Source organism: Embiotoca jacksoni, unplaced genomic scaffold, assembly GCF_022577435.1.
Source record: "Embiotoca jacksoni isolate LCO1_2020_lvr unplaced genomic scaffold, fEmbJac1.0.p SCAF_9, whole genome shotgun sequence".
Taxonomy (NCBI): Eukaryota; Metazoa; Chordata; class Actinopteri; family Embiotocidae; genus Embiotoca; species Embiotoca jacksoni.
In genome coordinates, this window is record NW_027185447.1 from 6,372,161 (window position 1) to 6,398,090 (window position 25,930).

General features: G+C 40.4%; 2 protein-coding genes and 1 pseudogene across 2 annotated transcripts; 2 read left to right on the plus strand and 1 right to left on the minus strand.

Moving 5' to 3' along the window:
• The first annotated feature begins 3,038 nt into the window (after positions 1 to 3,038).
• On the plus strand, positions 3,039 to 13,156 carry LOC138192789 (protein-glutamine gamma-glutamyltransferase 2-like). Its single transcript, XM_069140455.1, has 15 exons — positions 3,039 to 3,048; positions 3,434 to 3,622; positions 4,182 to 4,415; positions 4,657 to 4,775; positions 4,963 to 5,091; positions 6,014 to 6,182; positions 6,719 to 6,854; positions 7,004 to 7,107; positions 7,769 to 7,857; positions 8,074 to 8,227; positions 8,609 to 8,697; positions 9,935 to 10,124; positions 10,308 to 10,468; positions 11,076 to 11,212; positions 11,611 to 13,156. Exons 1-15 carry the CDS (start codon positions 3,039 to 3,041, stop codon positions 11,759 to 11,761), a joined length of 2,061 nt encoding a protein of 686 aa, XP_068996556.1. The 3' UTR covers positions 11,762 to 13,156.
• LOC138192791 (kelch-like protein 10) lies at positions 13,033 to 21,211 on the minus strand (annotated as a pseudogene).
• On the plus strand, positions 18,087 to 19,528 carry LOC138192792 (puratrophin-1-like). Its single transcript, XM_069140456.1, has 3 exons — positions 18,087 to 18,277; positions 19,057 to 19,350; positions 19,441 to 19,528. Exons 1-3 carry the CDS (start codon positions 18,153 to 18,155, stop codon positions 19,526 to 19,528), a joined length of 507 nt encoding a protein of 168 aa, XP_068996557.1. The 5' UTR covers positions 18,087 to 18,152.
• Positions 21,212 to 25,930: the final 4,719 nt, after the last annotated feature.

Consider the following 25,930-nt stretch of genomic DNA (forward strand, 5'->3'; position numbering starts at 1 on the left):
ATGTCACACTGTAGAATAGAGAGCTTTTTATTTTCCTTACCCCAGGGGCCTGTTCTAATCTGTCCATGCTTGGCTTGTTTCTTACGACAATGGATGACCCATAACTACTGTGTTTTGAGATCTGGTTCCGCAGGAGGAAAAGTGAGGACACCTACACCCTCAGGGCCTCCAGCGTGGAGGTGAAGAAAGCCTGGACCACTGACCTGGAGAGCATACTGTGGGATCAGGCCGCTCACAGTAGAGGTAGTAACAACAACATACTGTTTTTATTTAGCACTTACATGGAGAACAGTTTACAGATAGCTTTACAGGTTTAAAAACATATTGTGAATATACTTTATGCTGCAGAGCTGCGGATGCAGGAGAGGGTGTTCATGGGAATGAACTGCAAACCTTTCATGGATATTCAACCAACTCATGCTGCAATTTGTGACCGAGCCATCAGCTGTGTCCTGCCTGGGAGAAGTAAGCACTCCTCCTTTGTGTCCCAGAGTTCAAAGGCCCATCCACCGATTTGTCGGACCCCCAGCCTGAGGAGAAACGGCTCACCAGCAGTGAACAGAAAGAAGCCAGGTGTCGCCCCCAAACCTCCACATCTGGCTACTGCTCAGACGCAGGTGAAGGTTAAATAAAGCAACCTGCTGAATTACTGTATGAGCTGAAGAAGATGGTCTCTCTCTCATGTTGTTTAATGATAGTAGAAGGAAAGGTCTGAAGAGGTTTACATGCGTGTTCGTGCCTGTATTGATGCGGCTGTGGCTCACGTCCACACGTCAAAGTGTCCACGGGAAAGACACTGAATCCAATTTTTGTCCTAATGACAGGCGTGCATTCTTCCAGCATTAATATGTGTCTAGTATGTGTCTGTATTAGGTTTCTCGGTTTTATTATTGTTTTGAATATTTTAAGCCAATTCATTCATTAATCAACCGTTTTATTTGTTTTCATTGTGAATTAAAATGTTTGTCTTTTGTTTAATGCTGTTTTTAATTCTGATTTGTGAAGATATAAAGAAAGTGATGATGATAATCATCATTGTTAGCAATGGCCCCTGCAATAAGAATAAATTGGGCTTTGAATATTGTTGCAGAATCTCCTGTCGCCCTGCAGATGGACGGATCGTCTGAGTAAAACAAATATTTGGTGTTGCCTCGTCTGGTCTCTGGGTCTGGTTAGGGGGATTTTGGTGTGTCTGTATCACACCTCGGTCATCCATATGTGGTTATCTTGATCACGTGACTGACCCATGCAAGACAGGAAGATACTGCTACATGGGTGATCATGAATGGGTCAGTCACACACAACATTTGTCCACAATGTGTTTCTTAGTCCTTTTACCCCGAGAAAACATTTTCATATCTCCCAAAATAAATTCTTTTGAACTCGGCATCAGCTGTTATAGGCCTTAAAAACATCTTTTATTTGAATGTCCTGACAATATGCAGCTCAGAAAAGGAATGAGTGTTACTTAATGTGCTGCAACACATTCAAAAAAATTCCCCGAAACAGTCCTAAAAAATAACCAGTTTTTTCTAAGGCATGTGTTTTTATATGATTGATAAACTGTCACTCAATACATGTTACATGTTTATAGACTATACTGTTATTTAACTGTTAAAAACAGGCTCTTCATTTACATTCAGTCATGAGTCTGTGTGTTTCTACATCAACACAGAGTGACGTATGTGGTCAAGGGATACATTTAAAATACATTTTGTGTGATCTTCTGTCCTATACATTTTGTACAATTATTGATATGCAGGGATCAAAGAAGAGAAGATTTTATTTATTACCGTCATAAAAATCAGAAGCCAACACACAGGACCAGCATCTGTATCTGGGATAGACCACTTCAGTCCAGAGGGTTTCATGCTCCTTTGAGCCGTTTGGCCACGCCCACTCGCCAAACACATCAGATGTGTCGTCTCACCACGCCGGATGTATGTCACACGTTTCGTGAGGTTTCAAGCAGCCTTTGACCTTAAACATCAACTTCCTGTGTTACGGCGAGACCTCCAACTTTGCCGCAGCGTCACGGCGACGCCCATTGACAAAGTCGAAGGAATGTCTCAACATATCATCAACTACATGTTCAGGTTATTGTGACCCGACTTTACGTTCATGTGATCAACCAGCTCGACGGAGAACGTGAAAGTATGAAAAGTGTCATTTCCAGTGTCCACCAGGGGGCGCTATGACTCTGAGCGAATATTACCACACAGAGTCTTTGGGGCTCGACCATTATCATACCTGTGATGTTTGGAGAAGGTAGGTCCATGTACACGATCTAAAGAAACTTAGAGTTTCATGGCGAGGCCCTCAACATGGCCGCACATATCGACGAAAACGAATTCTTTTGATAAGATTTAATCCCAAACATGTTAACTGTTCATAGAAATATATTCAAGTCGGTGTGACCAAACCCCGAGGACAAGTTCGTTAAAGAACAACGTCGAACAATCGCTCAAAATGGCGACTAAATTTAAAATGGTGGACTTCCTGTCGAGTTGACGTAATGGTGCAATATAACTTTTTTGTGCGTCGAGGTGTGATACACATGTCCACCGGATTTCATGAATTTAGGTAAATGTGGCCGCCGGGGCATCTCTAGGTGGCGCTCTCGAGCCATTTGGCCACGCCCACTCGCGACTCCACCAGAGGACGACATTTTCCCCGGGAGACATGTGTGTATGCACTTTGATGAGGTTTTGAATATGATAAAGCCTCCAAAAAGGCAAATCACTTGGAGGAGAATAATAATAAGGAACCAGAAAAATAAAAATAATTCCTTGAATAACATGAGAGCTTTCACACCATCGGTGCTCGGGCCCTAACGAGTGTTGTAAGTGTGTCTCCCCTGCCTGTCTTATAATAGAATTAGTGATGTGAGGACCAGACACATGGGGGTGTCCTGATCAGGTTTCACATGCTACAAATATCTCTCAAGGGCTGTTACACTGCAGGGACATTAACCAATAAAGCTGCAGCTAAAGTCGCTCTCCACACAGAAGTCGAGGGACACGAAGTTCACTGCAGATATGAGTGAAGGTAAGGAAAACTGTTTGTTTCAAATTGTAGTACAGGTGTTAACTTGTTTATGAAGTGTAATCTTTATAAGTGAACATACAGTTTCTCTTGGTGTTTCTTCAAAGTCTACTTTGAGTGTCAGATTGAGAGCCATGAGTGAAATGTGATGAGCACCATTCTGGTGGATGACATGAGATATCTCAGATCTGGGACATTGATCTGCAGCTCAAAGTTTCCTCACAGATGATAAATCACAAGAAATCATCAGCAGGACATTCTCCGCTGCAGATTCAGTGTTACTCAACTTTTAATAGAGTCATCGGGTTATGAAGTTTGTCCACATTGGTGCAAATGTTTTTTCTACTGATGTGACAAGTTGTTTTTTTGTCTTTGTATCTATGCACAGTGTTGGGCATTGAGCGCTGTGATCTGGACATTAGCAGCAACCACAGCAGCCATCACACACAGCTGTATGGAGGGAAGCGTCTGGTTATCAGAAGGGGACAGCCCTTCAATATCATTATACACCTGACACCAGGCAGCAACACAGACTTCAAACCGGGCCAATCCAGCTTCACTCTCATCGTTGAAACTGGTACACATCAGTGTTTTTTTATTTTGTATATGTGTGAGACAAATAATTATTGAGACACTGTGTTTATGCATTAGCAGTTGTTGTTTTCACAAGAATATGGAGTTTCTCTGTAATTCAGGCGGGCGTGGAGTCTGTCTTTAGCCCCTTTCACGTCTAATCATTCAAAGGCTCCAGTCCGTCCCAATTAGTGGGCTTTATAACCGTGCCACCCTTCATTCATCCTACCTGCTCCGTGAACTCCACATCGCTCTGCAACCAGCCGCCACGGATCCGATGCCAATCTCCCCCGCCTCCCTGACCTCCTCCCATATTAATACATTCTTCTCTGTCCATATTGAGTTTATTCATTCAAACGTTGTGAATCTCAGGCTCTGCCGGGTTGGGTTGTGGTCTCAGGAATAGTCTGTGACATATTTGCTCAGATTATTTTAGAGCATCACTTGTAGATTAAAAATGTAGGCCTATTTCTTTCTTTAATACAAGGTTAAACCTGGCTGAAATATTTGAGTCTCTCATCTGGATTTAGAATCACAGTTTATGTCCATTTCTGTGTCTCCAGGTCCATTACCCAGAGAAGAATCAGACACCAAGGTTTTATTCTGTCTACATGACTCTACTTCAGAGACTGAGTGGAGTGCATCTGCTGCTAATGATCCATCTGAAAACACACTAACTGTGTCCCTCAATTCCTCTCCTGACGCCCCCATCGGGCTCTATTCCCTGAGTGTGGACCAGAAGGGCCAGAAAACCAGTTTAGGACAGTTCATCCTGCTTTTCAATGCTTGGTGCCGCAGTGAGTACAGACTATTGTCTTGAAAGTGACCTTAATGAGTTATACATGTTTTAGGTTAAACTGCTCTGTCAGTCAAACCTGAAAATTATATTTCCTTTCTTGTCTTTACGTAATTTACCACTAAACCAAACTTCTAAACACCTATCTACCACAGCCCTCTCTTCCAAATGATGCAAACGTGAGACATTTACTGTATGTGCTATTGCTGTAGGATGGTCTGAATGTTTTTTCTGACTAACAGGAGATGCTGTTTACATGAACGATGAGAGGAGGAGGCAGGAGTATGTTTTGGCACAGTATGGGGTGCTCTACCAAGGAACATATACGAGAATCACTCAGTTTCCCTGGAACTTTGGACAGGTAGGCAGTAGGTCATACGCTGTCAGTGTCAAACATTACAATGAGTTTAGTAAGTTTAAGTAAAACATAAAAATGTCGACAAATCCTTCAATAAGAAAGACTGTTTCTTTATAAACAGTTATCAAACATAAGATTTTATTAATAACATTGGTATAATAAAGTAGTTTTCTCTTCTGTTTGTGTGCAGTTTCAAGCAGGAATTTTGGATATCTGTCTGAAGATTCTGGATAACAACCCAGAATATTTTTATGATGCTGATAAGGACTGCTCTGCCCGGGGAAATCCTGTCTATGTGACCAGAGTGCTGAGTGCCATGGTAGGTCTGCTTTTGTTCACTATAGGAAGGAGGGAGAGCCCGAGGATGCTTTTAGTTTAAGATTACCGTGGTGCATCAGAAAACTCTGTCTGCTCTTTAGTATTCACTGTGTTTTATCGTTGTGCGGGCCAACCTTTGTCCTTCTTTTCAAACTCTCGCTTCTCCCCCAGAAACCTTTGTGATACAAAGCAGCATAAAAGAAAGCCAGCCTGCATGCTCACTCCAAACAAGCGGCAGAGAGCATTGTAATAACTAACAAATAAATGATGGTCTGTCGGCATGTTATTTCTGCTGCTGCATGGCAAAATAGTGAAGAGAAATCCAGAGCTATTTTTACTGGGTGTCTTCAGTTGCTGTCATTGTACAAGAAATCAGGGATATTTCCAGACAATTTGATAACCATGAAAAGATCATGCATTATATTTGGGTTATATGGTATAGAGTGTTGAGGGTGCACTTTTAATGGCAGCATTACAAACGTGTCATAATGGTTTATATTTACCTTTTCAACCCTATGTGCTTTAATCAGTTAGCACTGATCTGTATCTTTTAACTTGACAAAACTTTCGTTGTTCACATTTTTTTTTTAAATCCAACACTGTCCTCCTTTTAATGTCCTGCCCCTTTGAAAAAACAATCAGGGTAAAAAGATAAAATAAAAAATCTCAGCATTTAAGGGAGTGTTACCTTGAACATCTTGTGAAGAAAAGCAAATAAACAAGCACATTTTGTACATACTAATTTAAAATGAATAAATTAAATAGTAAATGTCCCTCATTGATGGAATGTGAAATTATTCTGAAAATATTTAGTTCAATTTAATTTTAATTAAAACTTTGATGCCCTCTCATTTCTCTGCAATGTTCACTTATGCTCCTCTTCTTCTCAGTGCTTTCTCTCTGCTCTCTGCCTCCGGCCACAGATCAACAGTGATGATGACAGGGGCGTGCTGGTAGGAGAGTGGGAAGATTATACTGGTGGGGTTCATCCGTCAACGTGGCTCGGCAGCGGGGACATTCTGCGTCAGTGGGCACAAAGTGGTCCCGTCCATTATGGCCAGTGTTGGGTCTTTGCTGCTGTTGGATGCACAGGTTGGAGTACAGTGGGCAGTTTATATGGTCATTTCATTAGTTTTTTTAATCATTCATTTATGTATCAATTCAACCACTTATTCAATTTTCCTCTGTGCTTTAAGCTTTTGAGATTTGGTTATTTTGTTTTAGAAATATAACATTCACATGTTTTAATGTGATCTTAACAATTTGAACAGAAAAACAACAACAAGAGAATTTGTTTGTTAAATTCTATTTAACAAAAATAAAATTAGCCAACAGGCTATCACCTATCTTGAGGCATTTTAGAAACAATTTCTTTAACTACCGCACCATACAACACTGTATAATTGACCTTCACCATTATAACTTACTGCTTCATGCCAGTTACATCCTCAAGCTGCCCTCGACTGCCAACAATCACAGCTTTTTAATCAAAACCCTAAATTTAGAATCTAATCTCATGGCTTTGTTCCTGTCTGCCCTTCATTGTTTATCTCTGATGACCGACACGGTCTCAAACGTTTGCTTTATAAAGCTGGTGTGATGTAGTGTGACTGTGCGTCCTCCTTCAGTGTCCCGTGCTCTGGGCATCCCGTGTCGAGTGGTGACTAACTTTGCATCTGGTCACGACGGCCAACCTGGTGACCTGGTGATAGAAAGACTGTTTGATGAAGATGGTAAAAGAATTATTGATAAAGACTCAATATGGTGAGTTGTTAGTCTCCTTCATGAAATCCTTTTTTAAATTATCACGTGATCTTTCATTAATCCCATGTCAGAGAAGACAACATTGATTATTTTACAGTTTTAATCAAAAGGGTCATGTTATAGTTTCTATATTAACATTTTTTTTCCAGGAACTTCCATGTTTGGGTGGATAGCTGGATGACTCGTCCAGACTTGGGGCAGCGGTTTAACGGGTGGCAAATCAGTGACCCAACCCCACAGGAGACAAGTGAAGGTGAAGACAAAGACATGATTAGAATAAAAAAGCACACATCAAAACTGCCTTAAAGATCTGTTATAAGGGTTTGCGTGTGAGGGCACCAAATTTGACCATGGTGGTTAGTTTCGACTTGTGACAGTCACAGCTTTGAGGTCTGGTTCAGGCTGACATCAAACTTGTAACAGCATATTGTGCTCGACATGTTCACATGGAGATTGTTCTCTTCTTCAAAGCTTTTCAGTTTTATTTGAACAAATTGCACCTAACACAAATAATCTGACCCCTTTGGAGGGCCCACATACAAAATGCTGTTACATTTTTTGTTGCTAAATGTTGCTTATAGTTAGTGCTTTCGGTTTATAATCACGCTGCCATTAGCCAGGTTGTTACTATTTTTTAACATTGATTGATATTTCAACGTGGTTTTTGTTATTTTGTTTTCTTGCTGTGTTTTGTTTTGTGCCTGTAAAGTCTTTTGGGAATATGTCACATGGTGATTTTACGCTAATAATACAGCAGAAATTAACCTGATTGAAAGTTTATAATTTGGATCATGTGACCTTTTACCTATATGTGGATTTTTTTTTTTTTGGCTTCTTCCCATTTTGTATTATTATACATTCAGCAAAAACAACCTTCTAAAAAGGGCTATTTTGTGGATGTATGATGCTGTCAGGTATTTTCTGCTGTGGACCAGCTTCCCTGAAGGCGATCAAGGAAGGCGAGCTGACCAGGAAATATGATGCCCCATTTATTTTTGCTGAGGTGAGTCTTTGCTGAAATCTGTTATTGAAATGTATTGTCAAAAAGCACAACTGTGGACACAGTCCTCGTTAGAGGTATGTATATAAAAATATATTTTTCTGCTGTTGTTGTATTAACCACTTGTTCAGACTTAAGCGCCTGTTTTCAAACTGCACAGTGCCTGGTGGCTGTCTTTATATTCAGTATTATTTGATGAAATTTTGTGTCTGTGGTCAGGTTAATGCAGATGTCGTGGACAAGTTGCGCCAGCCAAACGGAGAGTTTGTCAGGTTCAATGAATCGATCACGTCTGTTGGACGTTTTATCAGCACCAAGGCTGTGGGCTCATATATGAGACGCGACATCACACACCACTACAAGTATGCAGAAGGTACTGCAGAGTCACAGGTGCAGAGACATACTCGACTCCAAACCAGACTTATTCAAACATATCTAAAAATATACAAGCTGGATCTTCATTTTGATTATAACGTTGTTTATTTAAAATAATTTGTGATTTTGAGTCAGTGTATTGGTATTTTTCTGGCCTTTCACCTACAGCACAGGGGATGTGCATATAACTATGCTACTTCTGTGGTCAACATCCATGTTACATCTCACATTGCATGAATACAGACACATGACCAAGTTCCTCAGTTTAAAGATTTAGGGCTCTGTTTTCCTGAAACTATGTGCAGGTGAAAAAAAACCCTATTTGCTCTGTTAAATCTTGTTTAAAATATTTCTTGTTTTTAATCCTGATGGTTTCCAGGCTCCGAGGACGAGAGGCGTGTATATCAGAAGGCCCAGCACCACAACAAGCTACGGGAGAGCGGAAAAGAGCCAGGACTCAATCTCGAGGTTTTTACTGTTCATACATATTCAGTTGTACCAGGGGGAGAGCAAATACTGTAAATATATATGTATCTAGTATATCTATAAACAAAAATCCAGTGGTGTTTAAAGTACCTGAAAGCCACGCTTGAGTAGAAGTACAGATATCTTACCAGAAAATAACTTTGGTAAAAGATAATGTCACCTATTAGAAAATGACTTGAGTTAAAGTCTTAAAGTAGCCGATGTTTACTTAACTTAAGTATTAAAAGGAAATTTGTGTTATTAAATGTACTTAAGTTTTAGAAGTAAAAGTAAATGCTGTAATTGAAAAAAAAAAACAAAAAAAACAAGTGTTAAAGCGACACTGTATCCGGGGCCACTGTGGCTACAAGTGAAAATCAAGATTAATCTTGTTCAGATATTATGATGTTGTTGTGACTTGCTTGCATCAGACATGCCTTGGCTTGAGTGGAAATACAATGTAGAAACTTAAGCAGGTCTTTGAGAGCACTTGATGATGGAGCTCTCAAGCTCCAACCACTGATTCACCAGAGCTGCTTGTGGGCAGTCTGTATTATCGAGCTATCAAATTCCCTCCAATTTTATTTTGTTGTAATGAAGTAGCTCAAATGTATTGGAGTAAAAATATATATTTTGTTTAGTAAAAGTGAAAGTTGACAGAAATATAAAAATTCCAGTCAAGTTCAGATACTCCAAAAAATCATACTTAGGTACTGTAACCAAGTATTATTACTTTGTGACATTACACCACTGCAAAAATCACAGAAAAGGACTCAAATCGATATTTGAGCTTCAGAGAGATTACATCACCTGTGTCTAAACTACAGAACGAAAGAAGAAGGAAATGAAACAAAACAGTAATGGTGTCAAAGTCATGCAGCAGACTGTGGCCAAGTCAGAGTAAGTTAAACGGTCACAAGTTGAACATAACCAAGATGGATATGACAGGCGTGCAGTTCACAAATGGTTTTCAAACTGGCGTGAATTCAAATATGAACCACATTCATGTTTGTATTGATTTGTTTATGCCAGAGATAAAACTATACAAAGTGAATTAGCTTTGAAATTCTTTGGACCTTACATATATTAATATAGAGGTGATATACTGATCCAAACAGAATCATGTTTCAGATTGTGTTTAGACGAGATGAATGAAATGTAAAATCCATTTCAATGAATTTTATTATGAGATGGACCATGAATGTCCTAAACAAAAATCCCCTCATGATTCTCATTTAAGATCAAGCTCTCCGACAACATGATCGTCGGCTCAAACTTCGAGGTGTTCGCTATCCTCACCAACGACAGCATGGATGTAAAGGACTGCAAGATTCGCTTCTCCGCCACGGCGGTCGTCTACAACGGCAGACTAGCTGCCGGAGACAGCTGCGGATTTGCTTCAATTGAAGTGGAGGTGCCGCCTGGAGAAGGTTAGCTCTGATGTCAGTGTGAGCTGTGAATTTAATGAACTCACCAAAAAACGTTAACCGATTGTTAGGAAATGTCACAAAATTTGAGGTACCTCTTTGAAACAAGGTCTTTATCTGCCAAAACAATTTCTCAATTGGACATTGTCTTAATGATATCTTAAAGCATAAAATGTGTGTTTTCAGAAAGGCGCCTGTCCATCAAACTGGAGTATGATAGTTATGGAGCAGCGATCACCTCCGACAGGATGATCCGTCTCTCAGCCGTCGTCCTCGACAAGCAGTTGAGGGCTTTCCACAAGTCTGAGAAGACCCTCGTGCTTGATGAGCCAGAACTAGTCATCAAGGTAAGGATGGAGGGACAGTGAAAGAAACCAGAAAACATGTCACATTTCAGGAGAATATATCTGAGTGAGTAAATGATGTTTTGACATTCCTGGACGAAACTGAACTTGAGTAGCAAGAAATCAGTGCACATAAATTTAAGCATGAAGTACATTAATAAACTTTTTCACAAGGCAGCCATGTCCAGGGGCATTATGTTTTTGCAACGTCTTATTCCATGCGAACGTACGTCAACTTAGGTCAACTTCTCTGTGACGTGACAATGTTCTGGAGAAAATCTTTTCTGTCCATTATTTAACATCGTAACTCGTGAACAGAAGAGCAGATTTTGACTATATTTTATCTTTGGTCAAATACTGAATTGTTGACACTAATCTTGGGTGTTCACCCTCTCGAGCCTCCTTCTTGAATATCTATACTGAACCTTGAGCCTTGACTCAGGTATCCACATGTACAGAAAAGTAAAGTATTTGGAAAGTTTCCTGTTTTCTTTTTTTATTTGGTGAGTTGTAATTAAATTGTAGAGGTTATCATGATACTTTTAAACATTTGCATTTCTATATTAACTTTTACTTTATGAAACCTGTTTTCCTAAACCTTTCTCTGCAGCTGGAGGGAGAGGCCACAGTGAACCAGCCTGTTACGGTACAGCTGACCCTGTTGAACCCTTTACCAGAACCGCTGCAGGACTGCAGCTTCACCATAGAGGGGAACAACCTCACTGATGGCAAACCCATAACAGCAAAGTATGTGTTATGCAGCAGTAACTGTTACGTAGATTTCTATACTTTCCTACTGTTTTCTACTGAGCCATTTTACTCTTGTCACCCATTCCAGTTTATCTGCTGTTTAATGGACAAGAAGATATCTGTACTGTAATCAAATTTGATGTAGCTTTTGAGTCAAGACCAAACAAACCTCACCCAAAACTCCTCTAAACGTTTCCCTGCAGCTGTCACACTGGGATGCCTAGTTCTGTTATAAATGAAATGTTAGTTTCAGCTCTCAATATAAGCTGTTGTTCTGTTACCCAGTTACAGTGAGAATATCTTAAAAACAAACATCAGCTTTCTGCCTGTGCTGTGTACTTACGAACAGAGATAAAACAGTTTGGCTGATGTTGCTCTTTGTATGATTCCTGCAGGATTGGAGCCGTGGGCGCCGCACAAGAAGCCAAGGCCCGTATTGAGTTCATTCCCAGCAGTTCTGGCTCCAACGTGCTCCTGGTGAACTTTGATAGCGACAAACTGAAGAAGATCAGAGGCTACATTATTGTTGTTGTGAGAGGAGAATGAGCCAGGACAGAGTCTCATTGCACCAACAGATTTCAGTTTAATTGAATTACAGTGGCATTCAGAGCTGCTGCTAACATAGAGGCCTGAGGCTTTATGTTTTTTTTAATCCACTTATTATTTGTATCCTCTTATTATACTCGTATATGTGCACCTGTGCTAGATGGGCAAACTTGAGGAAAGATACCATGGAAATTATTGACATATTTGGAGAAGCACATATTGGATCCTCTTTTAAACAATGCCTTACTTCAGTAGAAACAAATCTTTGTAGGCATTTTGTATAATTTGTTCACTAATAATTTCTCTGACATCAGTTTGATGATATTATTGACCACACTTAATCCACAATTCCTTCAGTTGCAAGATGTTTGATGATTTTCTTGCATGTACTGACCGATTGCAATAACCTGCACACAAGATTTCAATAGAAATCTTTGCTTTTACCTTTCAATAACCCTCCAGTTTCTCTTTTAGACCCATTACTTGGTCGGTTACTGGATCTTCATTCAGTTGAAATGTTCCAGTGCATAGGCACTAACCTTGAGCTCAAATTGAAAATAACGACAGCATCACAATAGTCAGGCAGAGAGAGAGAGAGAGAGACAGTGAAGCTTTACTTCAGTCCTCCAAGTCTCTTTTCTCTGAAGAGTTGTCTGACGTCAGGAGTTCTTCAGGGCGTTGCTTTACTGGCTGACAGTATCTGCAGTTGAAGTCAGTGGGTTTCCTCTTTCGCTTCATCGTTGTAGTTAAGTCAAAGTTCCTTGTTTATCACTTTGTTTATCATTTCTTAGTATGTTTAGGTTCACTTGTATTTGGTAGATAGTGTGCAGACAACAGACAGGAAAAGAGGGGGGAGAGATGGGATGTGGTGACGTGACATGAAGGTTCCTGTTGAGACTCGATTTTTGTGGTCAACATCTTTGATCCCGAGGTCACACCGATGCCCAGTTTCATAATCTATTGCTTACATAATTCTTTGTTTAGTGCTGACCTTATTATTGAGTTTAGTGGATTAGACGACTTCATGTCTTTATGTTTGTGTTGCATAAAACACACTTAAAACACACCGTCATGGAGATTTGTAATTTTGTCAAGTATTATAAAGTGTCACTTTTTCTGCTGGTCTGTACGTCATCTCTTGTTGTGACATTCTGATTCTTCAGGTTCTTCTTTCAGCTTCGATAGGGAGGTCAAAGGTCATGGGTTCTTGAACACGATTTTATAACAAACCTGACAAGATGTCAAGCTGAAAATAGTCAACAATATCTTCATCACTCCACTTCATCTTCCTCCTCACCGGAGAATTGCTGGGAGTAACGAGGGGCAGCGTAGTCAGCCATGTTGTTTAGTCCGTAAACTGCAGCAGCTCAGCGCACTGCGAGAGATCTCCATGTTACGGGGACCAGACCACTCAGAGGTTTCGGCGTCGTAGCACTCGACGTCAAGGGTGGTGGTGATGCCGTTGAAGCCCCCGGCAACAAACAGGCAGTCATCGATTAGTGCGATGCCGAAGTTGCTGCGGTGGTGCAGCATGGAGGGCACAGCGTTCCAGGTGTTGGTTTGAGGGTTGTAGGCCTCAGCAGTGTGCAGACGGGCGGTTCCATCGAAGCCACCGACCTACATGAGAAAAAGTTCATCATGGAGATGATGCTCTTTTAGATTTTTCTGGGGGGATTTTTTTTATTGTCTTAAGTTAAAAAGTAAAAGAAAACTGTTGACTAATGACATTTCCTGCAAATATTAGAAATGAGTATGCCCATTACAATTTCCCCAAAACACAGGTGGACTAATACAGATTTCTTGATTGATCTGATCAACACTTCAAAGACGTTCAGTTTACTGTAATAAAAAAAAACAAAGAAAAGAAGCCAAACTTCCCATCAGAGCAGCTGGAAATTAATAATTTTAGTAATGTTTGCTTAAAAGATTACTCAGTTATTAAAGTCATTGGTCATCAATTTTTGATCTGTCAACTAAAATATGAATGTTATTTACTAACTAGTATGTTACTGACTTCAATGGAAAAGCTTTGAAACCTCTGTTCAGACTTCCTTTTCATGCCTCTGTGTCTCACAGTGTTTCTGTGTTAGTTCAGTTTCAGCAGAGCTTCATGTGCTTACTGCAAAGACTCGGTCTGCGTAGGCGATGACTCCAATTCCACTGCGCCTGCTGTCCATGTCAGCGATCAGTGTCCACTGGTTGGTCTCTGGGTTGTAACATTCAGCCGTTGACAGACATTCACTTCCATTGAAGCCACCACAAATGTACACCTGGAGGGAATGAAGGAGAGAGGATGTAAGTCATTTTGTGTTACTTTCATCAAAGACACATATTTAACGCTTAATATCTGATAATCACAGATATTTGTATTTACTAGAAGTCACGTTTTGGTGAAAAAACGAGTACATTAAAAAGGCAATGCTGCACAATGTGTTGCTGAATACTGAATGCATGAAGGTGCTTTGCATTTCTGTTTCCGCTTCTTCATTTAATATATTAAATCAGTCTAGATGGACATGGATGTTCACTACAACTTGACTGGTTGCAGGCGTTAATTCTAGGTTGGGCTTAAGAAAACTATTTTTTTCTTTCGAAGCCGAAATGTTTCACGGTGATGATAGTCTGTTTAGGTTTATTCAGTTAATATTTTTCTTTGGGGAAAGCCCCACACACTTTGCCATGGAGGGTTGTGCAGCTGGCTTCACTCCTCTGGTCTTGCATGGACGCAATTAAAGTCCACTGGTCGGTCGTAGGCTGATAGCGCTCGGCCGTTGCAAGTCGATTATGTCCATCATAGCCTCCTATGGCATATATGTGCCCATCCATCACAGTTACACTGACATAGCAGCGTCTTGAATGCATTGATGCCACCTCCTGCCAGGTGTGTGCGTCCAGGTCAAACCTGTGCACAGTGCTGAACTGCACAACACCGTCAAAGCCACCGACACAATAAACTGATCCGTTGAGGAAAGCAACACCTTGATAGGCCCGAGGAGTTTTATCAGTGTTGATGACATTGACCCAGCGGTCAGCACGGACATCATAAGCCTCGATGGTATTGGTGGGGCTGCCCTCACTCCAGCCTCCAACAGCAGACAGGATGGCAGTGGGCAGGCGTGGGCGGGTCAAAAAGTTGCAGATTATGGACTCGGAAAACCAATTTTTTCTGAGGTCATTCATGGCCTCCAAGGTCTTGACGAGAATCATTTGACACTCTGCACACGCCTTCACCACTTCGTTGTGGGTCACGTTGTCTATTACGTATTCTGGGACCATCAAAGCCAGCCTGACCTGCACAGAGACACGAGGACATACGTTGGAATTACATTTTCTAAAATGTAGCTTGAGCAATACTCAGACTCGACTGGTGTTACCAGCAGGTTTCAGCTCATTACAAATATCATATTGGCATTAGTAGTAGACAGTCCCTCCAGGATTCAGCAGAATTCTAAAATGCTTGATTTTACAGCGTATTTTCTCATAAATTGCAATGTAATTTGTGGGTCTTTTTTGCAGTAAAAATGTGGGACTTCAAAATTTTGCCATTTGAGAAAAAAAAAAAATACTTTTTTTAATAGCTACAAAAAGAATAATATGTGATCACTTCCTTTGATAATAATATTTTTTGAACTTAGAAATCCATATGACTCAAAGTTACCAAAAGTTCAGAAAAGCAAACAATCTGTGACTAATATAGTAAATAAAGGCTCTATCTGACTACTCTATTCACAAAAACAAAGTGCTGTCTCTTCCAACTTTAAGTGTGTAAAAACTTCAAGTTGTGTAAAACGTAAACTTTTTACACATACAGGATTCATCATTCCAGTGATAAGACTAAGACCGCATTTCCCACAAGTCCCGCCACTTCTAGTTGTTCTGTTTTTTCCACTTGGCTAGCATGGAGTTTGTTTTGCTGGTGAGAGGAGGGGGAGCAGGTAGGTAAGTAGTTACTTTATTAATCCCCAAAGGGAAAAATTTTTCACTACAGCAGCATTTATAAATACAGGAAAGCAATAAAATAACAGTAAAAAATATGAAATATAAAAATGCACAGTATATACAGTACATTTTATATATATATATATATATTTATATATATATATATATGTATATATATATATATATATATTTATATATATATATATATATATATATATATATATATGTATATTTTATTTTTATTTTTATTTTATTTAAACAAACAAGAAACAGACAACAGTGTTATTGTCTTATTGCAGTGGGCAGGAATGATCTCCTGTATCTGTCCTTGTGACAGCGGAGCTAGAGGAATCTATTGGAGAATGTGCTCCGCTGACCCTGCAGCAGGTGGTGGAGAGGGTGGTCAGGATTACTTGGCTTGCACGGAGTTTGTTTTGCTGGTGAGAGGAGGGGGAGCAGAGCCTCATTGACTGTATTTGAGGAGTTATTTTTGTTTGGAAAAGCTACTTTATGCCGTAATCCTTTCAGCAAAGCTTCTGTTGAGGACATTTTTTGCCCAAAAATTGTGGGAATTTTGCAAAACTGTAAGCTCCTGCAAATACAGCAGAGATTGCTTGAATTTGTATTAATTATTGCAATTGCAAAATTGTGATTTCCTAGAGGGACTGAGTTGTAGAAGTACTGGTCGTTGTGTCGTCGGCCTGCAAAGAAGAAATTAATATGCAGAAACATCTTTCAGATGATATCAAAAACTTGTTACAAATAGGCCTTTGTAGTTTCTCCACCAGACTGCACTGATTTCTTCAGTTTTCTAGATTGAAAATCTCAGTCTTCTTTTTGGTCACAATTTCTTAATAAACAAATTTAAAGGGTCCTTACAAAAAATATTTTTGTTAAAAGATGTAATTTTGTCCTAAATATCTGTTTTTGTTTTTTTTTACTCTCAAATTATAATATCAGTCAAAAATGCAGGAATGTTCTGAGTTCAGTTTGAAAATATTTGTAAGATGTGTGCACCGTAATGTTTGTATGTTGTAGTCAGGACTGAAGCAATTCAGTTCTTTTTCATTATTCTTTTCGACTCTCTCTCAGACTCGGGCCTATTAAACTTCATAATATTTCCTGTCTATCAGCGTAAAATGCAAAAAAAATACATTTTACTTGCGTGGTCTAGAACAGGACTGAGTGTGGCCTGGTCTCATGTATTTTTTCTTGGCTTAAAATCGCCTGTTGGAAATGTTGCAGACTTTACAGAAAGAGTTGTGACTGCAGCCCAGCTAATACTGTACTGTACTGTACGGTATTGTATTCATGAAAACACTATTAGCAAGATTTAAAAGATGCAAATCAAGAGTAAATTGCATCCCAACAGTTGATCGCCTCACTTACTTTTAACAAAAGCAGAGCGATGTACTTTCTACGATCCTCAGGTACGAAGTCGATCCAGCGAAGGATGGCCTCATACACCGTCTTCTCCTGCTTCACATTGAGTTGGTCACTCTCAATGATTTGAACAAGTTTCTGTGCAGAGAGCGACAGGAACTCTTCTGAGGTGGCAGCAATCTTCTCAAAGTTGAGGATACAGCAGGTGGACGAGGTTTATCGCCAACCAGCAGACTAACGGCCAGACAGCATCTCCTGGGAGCCAGAGTTTGGTGGTACAATCAACCCCTGGACCTCGGCACTCGCAGTGGGAGGGAATCGTGTCTGGAGTGGTGGATTTAGGAAAAAGAAGGCCCCTTCAAGGCAGCAGCAGCAGCCCTAATTCAACAACTGTAGCCTGCTGTAACATCATCGTCAAACCTGAGGATTACAGTGAGGCTGGAACTAGTCAGGGGTCAAAGGCTGCTCCACAGTCACCTCACAGGTAATACAACTTCTTTTTTGATCTGTTCATCCCACTTAATTAGTATTTAACCTCAGTGGTTAAATTCTCAGTTCTTACACATTGCTATTTGAAAGTAGCACTCAGACTTTTGAAGATCTGATATTTGGTGATTTTGCAATTTTATTTTTGCATTTCTTAATATTAGTGATAGTCCCCTTAATCGTATATTCTTACAGATCGAGCCAGGCCCTGTAACATATTGTAGATACTATTCCCAAAACAGTATTCAGTCATTACTTCAGCTTGAGTTGACAAGAAACAAATCTGACTGGTCGATTTTCACTCTCCTGACAATATTATTTATCTCTTATGAGAAAATAAAAAGTTTTAACCATCGTGTCAGGCAGCGTGTAAAAACCTTTTTTTTTACAATCACAAGAGGAAATATAAACTTCATCAGATGGAAATCTTGTCGTATTGAAAATGTCCAGTGTATCATTTTATTTTAGACTGATATATTTGGTTCTTTGGAAACATCACGGTCAGCCATCATGTCGCATCCTCCAGGAGGCTCAGAAGTTTCAGATCTCCCGCCACGGGAGCTTCTGCTCAGAGAACTCCTGTATGAGCGACCGAGGGCCTGCAGGGGGTAGTGAGCCTCTATGCTGCAAACACTCCAGCCTGCCCAGAGGGAGATATGAGGGGGCGTTTAGTTTGGCGAGTCCACAGGAGAGTGCCAGCAATGCCCTGTAAGTTTACTGTATGTGGTGATAAAAATAATACTCTATGATATTCCTCTCATTTTCACTAATCCTCTGAGATTTAATGAGATCTCGTGGATTCTTTTCTGTCTCTAAGCTGACAATGAAGAGCTACAGGTATTGTCTCTTCCCTTTGCCTCTGTTTTTTTTTTTTTTTTTTTAATTAACGTACAAGCTTACGAGAACAGACCCTCAGGCCTGCCACCAATGTCATCTATATATCTCACCAGGAGGTTGATGGGATCAGTCAAAAGTAGGGATATCTTGGAGACAGCAAACGATATTAGAGAAAGCCTCGAGTAAACTCATGAGGGGCATTTAAATACTGTATGTTGGACAGCAGAAGAGTAATGTCACACTGTAGAATAGAGAGCTTTTTATTTTCCTTACCCCAGGGGCCTGTTCTAATCTGTCCATGCTTGGCTTGTTTCTTACGACAATGCATGCAGAAAGAGTAAAATTAGTGTATCTCTTTCTTATCTGCTTAAATTTGAAAGAAAATGAATGATAACGATGTATAAGATGAGTAAATATCAGAGACCAGGTGTATTTATGAACAACAGATGGGAAGAATGTTTTTATTTTGTCAAAAACTGTCCCAAGTTATATGAAAATATTCTTTCACCACATGCTTGTTCTAAAGGAGAAAGATCTTACACAGATCTACATAAATGATTAAAAATCAAATATAACACAGGATGTATGCTGAGTATCACTCTGTAGGTGTGTGTTTGAAGTTAACCTCTTTGTTTTGTTTGTGTCACCAGGAGGTTGCAGCTTGTCATGGAGGAGCTGGTCTTCACAGAGAGGGAGTATGTCCACTCTCTGGGCTACAGCCTGACCCACTACCTCCCCCTGATGGACAGACACGACATCCCCCAGGACCTCAGGGGGAAGCGAGGGGTCATCTTCGGCAACCTGGAGAAGCTTTACGACTTCCACAGCCACTACTTTCTGCCAGAGCTGGAGGCCTGCCAGTGGGAGCCTGCCATGGTGGCCCGCTGCTTTCTCAGACATGTGAGGAATAACTGTATGACTGCAATCAATATACTTGTCCTGCAGTACATCATTTTTTTTTGTATATAATATTTTCAACTCTTCAAGATTCCATTTTGTTCCTTGTGTTTTAATGTGTGGCTCTTTCTGCAAAGTGAGAGTTTTGGCCTATACGCTTTGTACAGCAAGAACAAACCTCAGTCAGACGCCCTGATCCTGCACCGACGCCATGACATCTTTTAAGGTCAGTTTATAATTTGTCTCGTCTTTCTCTCAACTGAAACTTGTTAATTACACTGCAAACCTGACCAAACCTGATGTTTTGTCTTTTTGTGATGACACTGCAAAAGTTTAATATTCATTACAGATTCTAATTTTGTCATAGTGTCAAAAATACAGTAATTTTAAGATGAAATTACAATCAGTTCTAGTCATCAAAGCACCTCCCTGAAAGTAAATTCGACAACGCAAGAAAAGAACAACCATCTCATCTGTGCATATTTTTCTGAGAATCGTGTCTCCTCTTGATCTGCTATTCATTACTTGAATGTATTCTGAACCCGACATGAGTAACGCCTTTTTTTTTTTCAAACTGTTTCACATCCCCACAGTTTACATTTTGTACCTGCCTGCACTGACACTGCTGTACAAGGGAGGTACAATATATGACACCATGGAGTGTACTGAGCGAGATTTTCCAGACAAAGTCTGTGTGGAGAGCCTTGTTGACTCATTCATACTTCCATAATAGACACTTGGTAATTTACTCTGTGTTGAGCAGGATCTTGAGAGTTCACACTTTTCTTTCTTCACTTGTCTTTAAGGTTCAATAAGTTTTACCAGGTCCCAATATTTCCCCTTTGAACCATCTTCAATGAATCTGTTTGTTGGACTGGATACGTGTTCCGCTCTAATAGCTGCAGTAGTCATCACAGTCCTCCGACTGGGAGTGCCACACTTTTCCTTTTCATCTTTACAGCCCCACTTTGTTTTCCCTCACAGAGGAAGCAGCAGGAGCTGGGCGACCTGATGGACCTCTCCTCCTACCTGCTGAGGCCTATCCAGAGGATCAGCAAGTACAGCCTCCTACTGCAGGACATGTTGGCTTTGGCCGGCTCATACAGGCCAAAGGATGTGATCCAGGATACGCTGTTCACCTCGAGCATGTGCGCACAAAGTGTGCGTGGCCCGGCTGCTTATGTGCCTGATCTGACGAGCAGTGAGCGGGAGAGAGAGAGGGTTGAGATCCAGGCTGCTGCAGACTTGACTTGATTTCAGATGTGTCATGGCAACGATTTGCTTACCATGGACGCCATCCAGGACTGTGATGTAAGATATTGAAATGACAGATAACACATACCTGAATCACAGTAGGTAAATAACATTAACCGCCTGCGCTATGTCCGTCTTCCCTGTCAGGTGAATTTAAAAGAGCAGGGCCAGCTGGTCCGCCAGGACGAATTCACAGTTTTTTTAAGAAGAAGAAACGTGTCCGCCGCATCTTCCTCTTTGAGGATCTGATTCTCTTCGGCAAGACCAAGAGAACAGCTGTTGGAAATGATGTTTACGTCTACAAGCAGTCATTCAAGGTCTGCCCTCGTGCTTCTTTATACAAAGGCTACCGGAGTCTTAATAATCACCCTTATTTAGCTTGAATGTATTTAGTATATTCTGTTTAAAAGGTTGTAGTCACACCTCACAGTGCCAAATATTTTGATCTGCCACCAAACCACATATGACCATATCTGTCGGTGTCATTTCTGTGTCTCTCTTTGTGTTTTCTCTCCCAGACCAGCGACATATGGATGACCCATAACTACTGTGTTTTGAGATCTGGTTCCGCAGGAGGAAAAGTGAGGACACCTACACCCTCAGGGCCTCCAGCGTGGAGGTGAAGAAAGCCTGGACCACTGACCTGGAGAGCATACTGTGGGATCAGGCCGCTCACAGTAGAGGTAGTAACAACAACATACTGTTTTTATTTAGCACTTACATGGAGAACAGTTTACAGATAGCTTTACAGGTTTAAAAACATATTGTGAATATACTTTATGAGAAGTAAGCAGCTGAACATGCAACACTTTAACTTAAAAGTAAATTCAGTCCCATGTCATTTATGCAGGGTTTCCACTGTTCATGTAGTTTGTGGAATATCAGGGGGTTACATAAAGTCTATTTCAGGCATGGAAAGTCTGCAGATTCGATCATTTTTTGAGCCAAGTCATGGAATATCATGGAATTATGTTTGTTGCAGATTTCAATTTTATTTCTCATTTCCATGAAGTATTTGTCTATATAATATACAGTTGTAATGCAGCTTGTTTCCTCAGTGCTTTTATCCCCTTTCTGCTTATCAACAGTCACTCAAAGGTTTTTTTCTTGTAGCTACTGATGAAGGCAAACATGCCAGGAAAATGTAAATTTCAAGAGCTTTGGCAGAAGACTTCAAAGTTTGGATGTTAAGACAGAAAAGCCAGATGTAAAGTTTGTGAAAATACTGTTGAAAATATTGGAGAGAGCCTTTTGGAGCCACACCTACAGTGCAGGCGGGTACAGTACCAGGAAATTCATTCATTATGTTCCCATTTAAGAAGAAGAATTTTGGTCAGTTAATTGTTTAAGAAGTTTAAAAAAAATAACATTTTGTACTGATAATACCTGTGAATGAGTAAGTAAAGGTTGCAAATGGCTGTTGGTAAAACAATGGAGCTGGATTCTTTTTTTTTTTGTGATCAAACCAAATGTGGACTGTTTTACCATTCATTATTGTTGATGGAAATTCAACTTTTTAATGAGTAAAAGTCAGGGAATTTGACATTTGACTTTGAGTGGGAAACCTGTTCATAACACATCAAATCCACAGATACTAGTGTGTGTCCCAGTAAACCAGGACCTCACATGAGCATTCAGGGTTTTCTTACAGTATTATTTTCCTTCTTTGTGGCATATATATTTTGTCAGTAAAAAAATAACATTTCATGTTTTTCAAATGAATAGTTTAATCCATTAGCATGGCTTGATACAGCTTTGTAACAGGCTTAATCAGGGCAGAATAACAACATCAAAGACAAGTTTAACCAAATGATTTAAACCACTTATTTAAAAAAAAAACATGACTGAGTGTCCTTCAGATTTTCTTTTGACCAACTTTTGAATTTTCTCTGATAAATAATGAGTTTTTACTTTACTAGTTAATTGAATTACTAGTTTGTAAATGACGTTGCAGTGTGGCTCTAGGGATGTTAAAGTAGGATGAGTGGTTGGCTGTACACCACCGTTTGTCATGGCTGAACATTGGCTTGATTGCCATTGAATTTGCTGCAGCTATTAATGCAACTAGATTTTGTTGTTTTTGTTATCTAAACAAAATCCAGCTAACAAAGTGGCTAAATTTAACAAAACTAAAATGTGTTTGTGAAATAACTGCAACAGCCCTCAGTGCTCACTGACTCGGCCTATTATTTTCTCACTGATGACATCTATGTATGTGTGTCTTCAGTCCCTGTGGCATGTTGTCCACACAGGGGTTTAGATTATCCCGACCACAGTCCATTGGCTCCGGCAGCACCGCCTCCACCACCATCAGCCATTCGTCTTCCTCGTCTGGCCGTGGCTCACTGCCCCCAGCAGGTTACCCCGGGAACCAGTCACAGGGAGTGGACACCCATCCGGGCGTCTGCTCCTCTCCCGAAGCTGGGACGGAAAATGAACTCGACAACCATCATCTTCATCAGCATCATCTTCATGGGAACTGTGAACAGTGGAAAACCCACCATCCTCTGAGTACGTTTATTTTATGTTTTTGTGAACTGTTTTTTACGGATCTGTTTGCTGTTGACTTTAAAGTACTTCAGACACTTAATGAACATCTGAATTCAGTCAGAGAAATCAGATCAAATTGAGTGTTTATATGATGATCAGCCTAAAGGAATAGGGTATATTTTTGTTTTTGTTTGGTGCCATCTGATGACACAGTGTCAAACAAACTAGAAAGCATTTCAACCAACATGTACCATATCAAGGTGATGAACATTTTGTCCTCACGTCTCTTTTCATGTGTGCATCATAATGTAAAATGAACTTGTATCAGTTTTGGTGTCAATTACACTTGTTATGTTTCTGCTTTAGTCTACAGCTCTGAGTCATCTGGGGACTGCTTGAATCTCTTCAGCAGCTCAGAGCGCAGCTGCCTGTCTACCATCAGTGGAGAGGTGGTGGAGGACTCCTCCTTTGTGTCCCAGAGTTCAAAGGCCCATCCACCGATTTGTCGGACCCCCAGCCTGAGGAGAAACGGCTCACTGGCAGTGAACAGAAAGAAGCCAGGTGTCGCCCCCAAACCTCCACGTCTGGCTACTGCTCAGACGCAGGTGAAGGTTAAATAAAGCAACCTGCTGAATTACTGTATGAGCTGAAGAAGATGGTCTCTCTCTCATGTTGTTTAATGATAGTAGAAGGAAAGGTCTGAAGAGGTTTACATGCGTGTTTGTGCCTGTATTGATGCGGCTGTGGCTCATGTCCACATGTCAAAGTGTCAACGGGAAAGACACTGAATCCAATTTTTGTCCTAATGACAGGCGTGCATTCTTCCAGCATTAATATGTGTCTAGTATGTGTCTGTATTAGGTTTCTCGGTTTTATTATTGTTTTGAATATTTTAAGCCAATTCATTAATCAACCGTTTTATTTGTTTTCATTGTGAATTAAAATGTTTGTCTTTTATTTAATGCTGTTTTTAATTCTGATTTGTGAAGATATAAAGAAAGTGATGATGATAATCATCATTGTTAGCAATGGCCCCTGCAATAAGAATAAATTGGGCTTTGAATGTTGTTGCAGAATCTCCTGTCGCCCTGCAGATGGACGGATCGTCTGAGTAAAACAAATATTTGGTGTTGCCTCGTCTGGTTTCTGGGTCTGGTTAGGGGGATTTTGGTGTGTTTGTATCACACCTCGGTCATCCATATGTGGTTATCTTGATCACGTGACTGACCCATGCAAGACAGGAAGATACTGCTACATGGGTGATCATGAATGGGTCAGTCACACACAACATTTGTCCACAATGTGTTTCTTAGTCCTTTTACCCCGAGAAAACATTTTCATATCTCCCAAAAGAAATTCTTTTGAACTCGGCATCAGCTGTTATAGGCCTTAAAAACATCTTTTATTTGAATGTCCTGACAATATGCAGCTCAGAAAAGGAATGAGTGTTACTTAATGTGCTGCAACACATTCAAAAAAATTCCCCGAAACAGTCCTAAAAAATAACCAGTTTTTTTCTAAGGCATGTGTTTTTATATGATTGATAAACTGTCACTCAATACACGTTACATGTTTATAAACTATACTGTTATTTAACTGTTAAAAACAGGCTCTTCATTTACATTCAGTCATGAGTCTGTGTGTTTCTACATCAACACAGAGTGACGTATGTGGTCAAGGGATACATTTAAAATACATTTTGTGTGATCTTCTGTCCTATACATTTTGTACAATTATTGATATGCAGGGATCAAAGAAGAGAAGATTTTATTTATTACCGTCATAAAAATCAGAAGCCAACACACAGGACCAGCATCTGTATCTGGGATAGACCACTTCAGTCCAGAGGGTTTCATGCTCCTTTGAGCCGTTTGGCCACGCCCACTCGCCAAACACATCAGATGTGTCGTCTCACCACGCCGGATGTATGTCACACGTTTCGTGAGGTTTCAAGCAGCCTTTGACCTTAAACATCAACTTCCTGTGTTACGGCGAGACCTCCAACTTTGCCGCAGCGTCACGGCGACGCCCATTGACAAAGTCGAAGGAATGTCTCAACATATCATCAACTACATGTTCAGGTTATTGTGACCCGACTTTACGTTCATGTGATCAACCAGCTCGACGGAGAACGTGAAAGTATGAAAAGTGTCATTTCCAGTGTCCACCAGGGGGCGCTATGACTCTGAGCGAATATTACCACACAGAGTCTTTGGGGCTCGACCATTATCATACCTGTGATGTTTGGAGAAGGTAGGTCCATGTACACGATCTAAAGAAACTTAGAGTTTCATGGCGAGGCCCTCAACATGGCCGCACATATCGACGAAAACGAATTCTTTTGATAAGATTTAATCCCAAACATGTTAACTGTTCATAGAAATATATTCAAGTCGGTGTGACCAAACCCCGAGGACAAGTTCGTTAAAGAACAACGTCGAACAATCGCTCAAAATGGCGACTAAATTTAAAATGGTGGACTTCCTGTCGAGTTGACGTAATGGTGCAATATAACTTTTTTGTGCGTCGAGGTGTGATACACATGTCCACCGGATTTCATGAATTTAGGTAAATGTGGCCGCCGGGGCATCTCTAGGTGGCGCTCTCGAGCCATTTGGCCACGCCCACTCGCGACTCCACCAGAGGACGACATTTTCCCCGGGAGACATGTGTGTATGCACTTTGATGAGGTTTTGAATATGATAAAGCCTCCAAAAAGGCAAATCACTTGGAGGAGAATAATAATAAGGAACCAGAAAAATAAAAATAATTCCTTGAATAACATGAGAGCTTTCACACCATCGGTGCTCGGGCCCTAACGAGTGTTGTAAGTGTGTCTCCCCTGCCTGTCTTATAATAGAATTAGTGATGTGAGGACCAGAC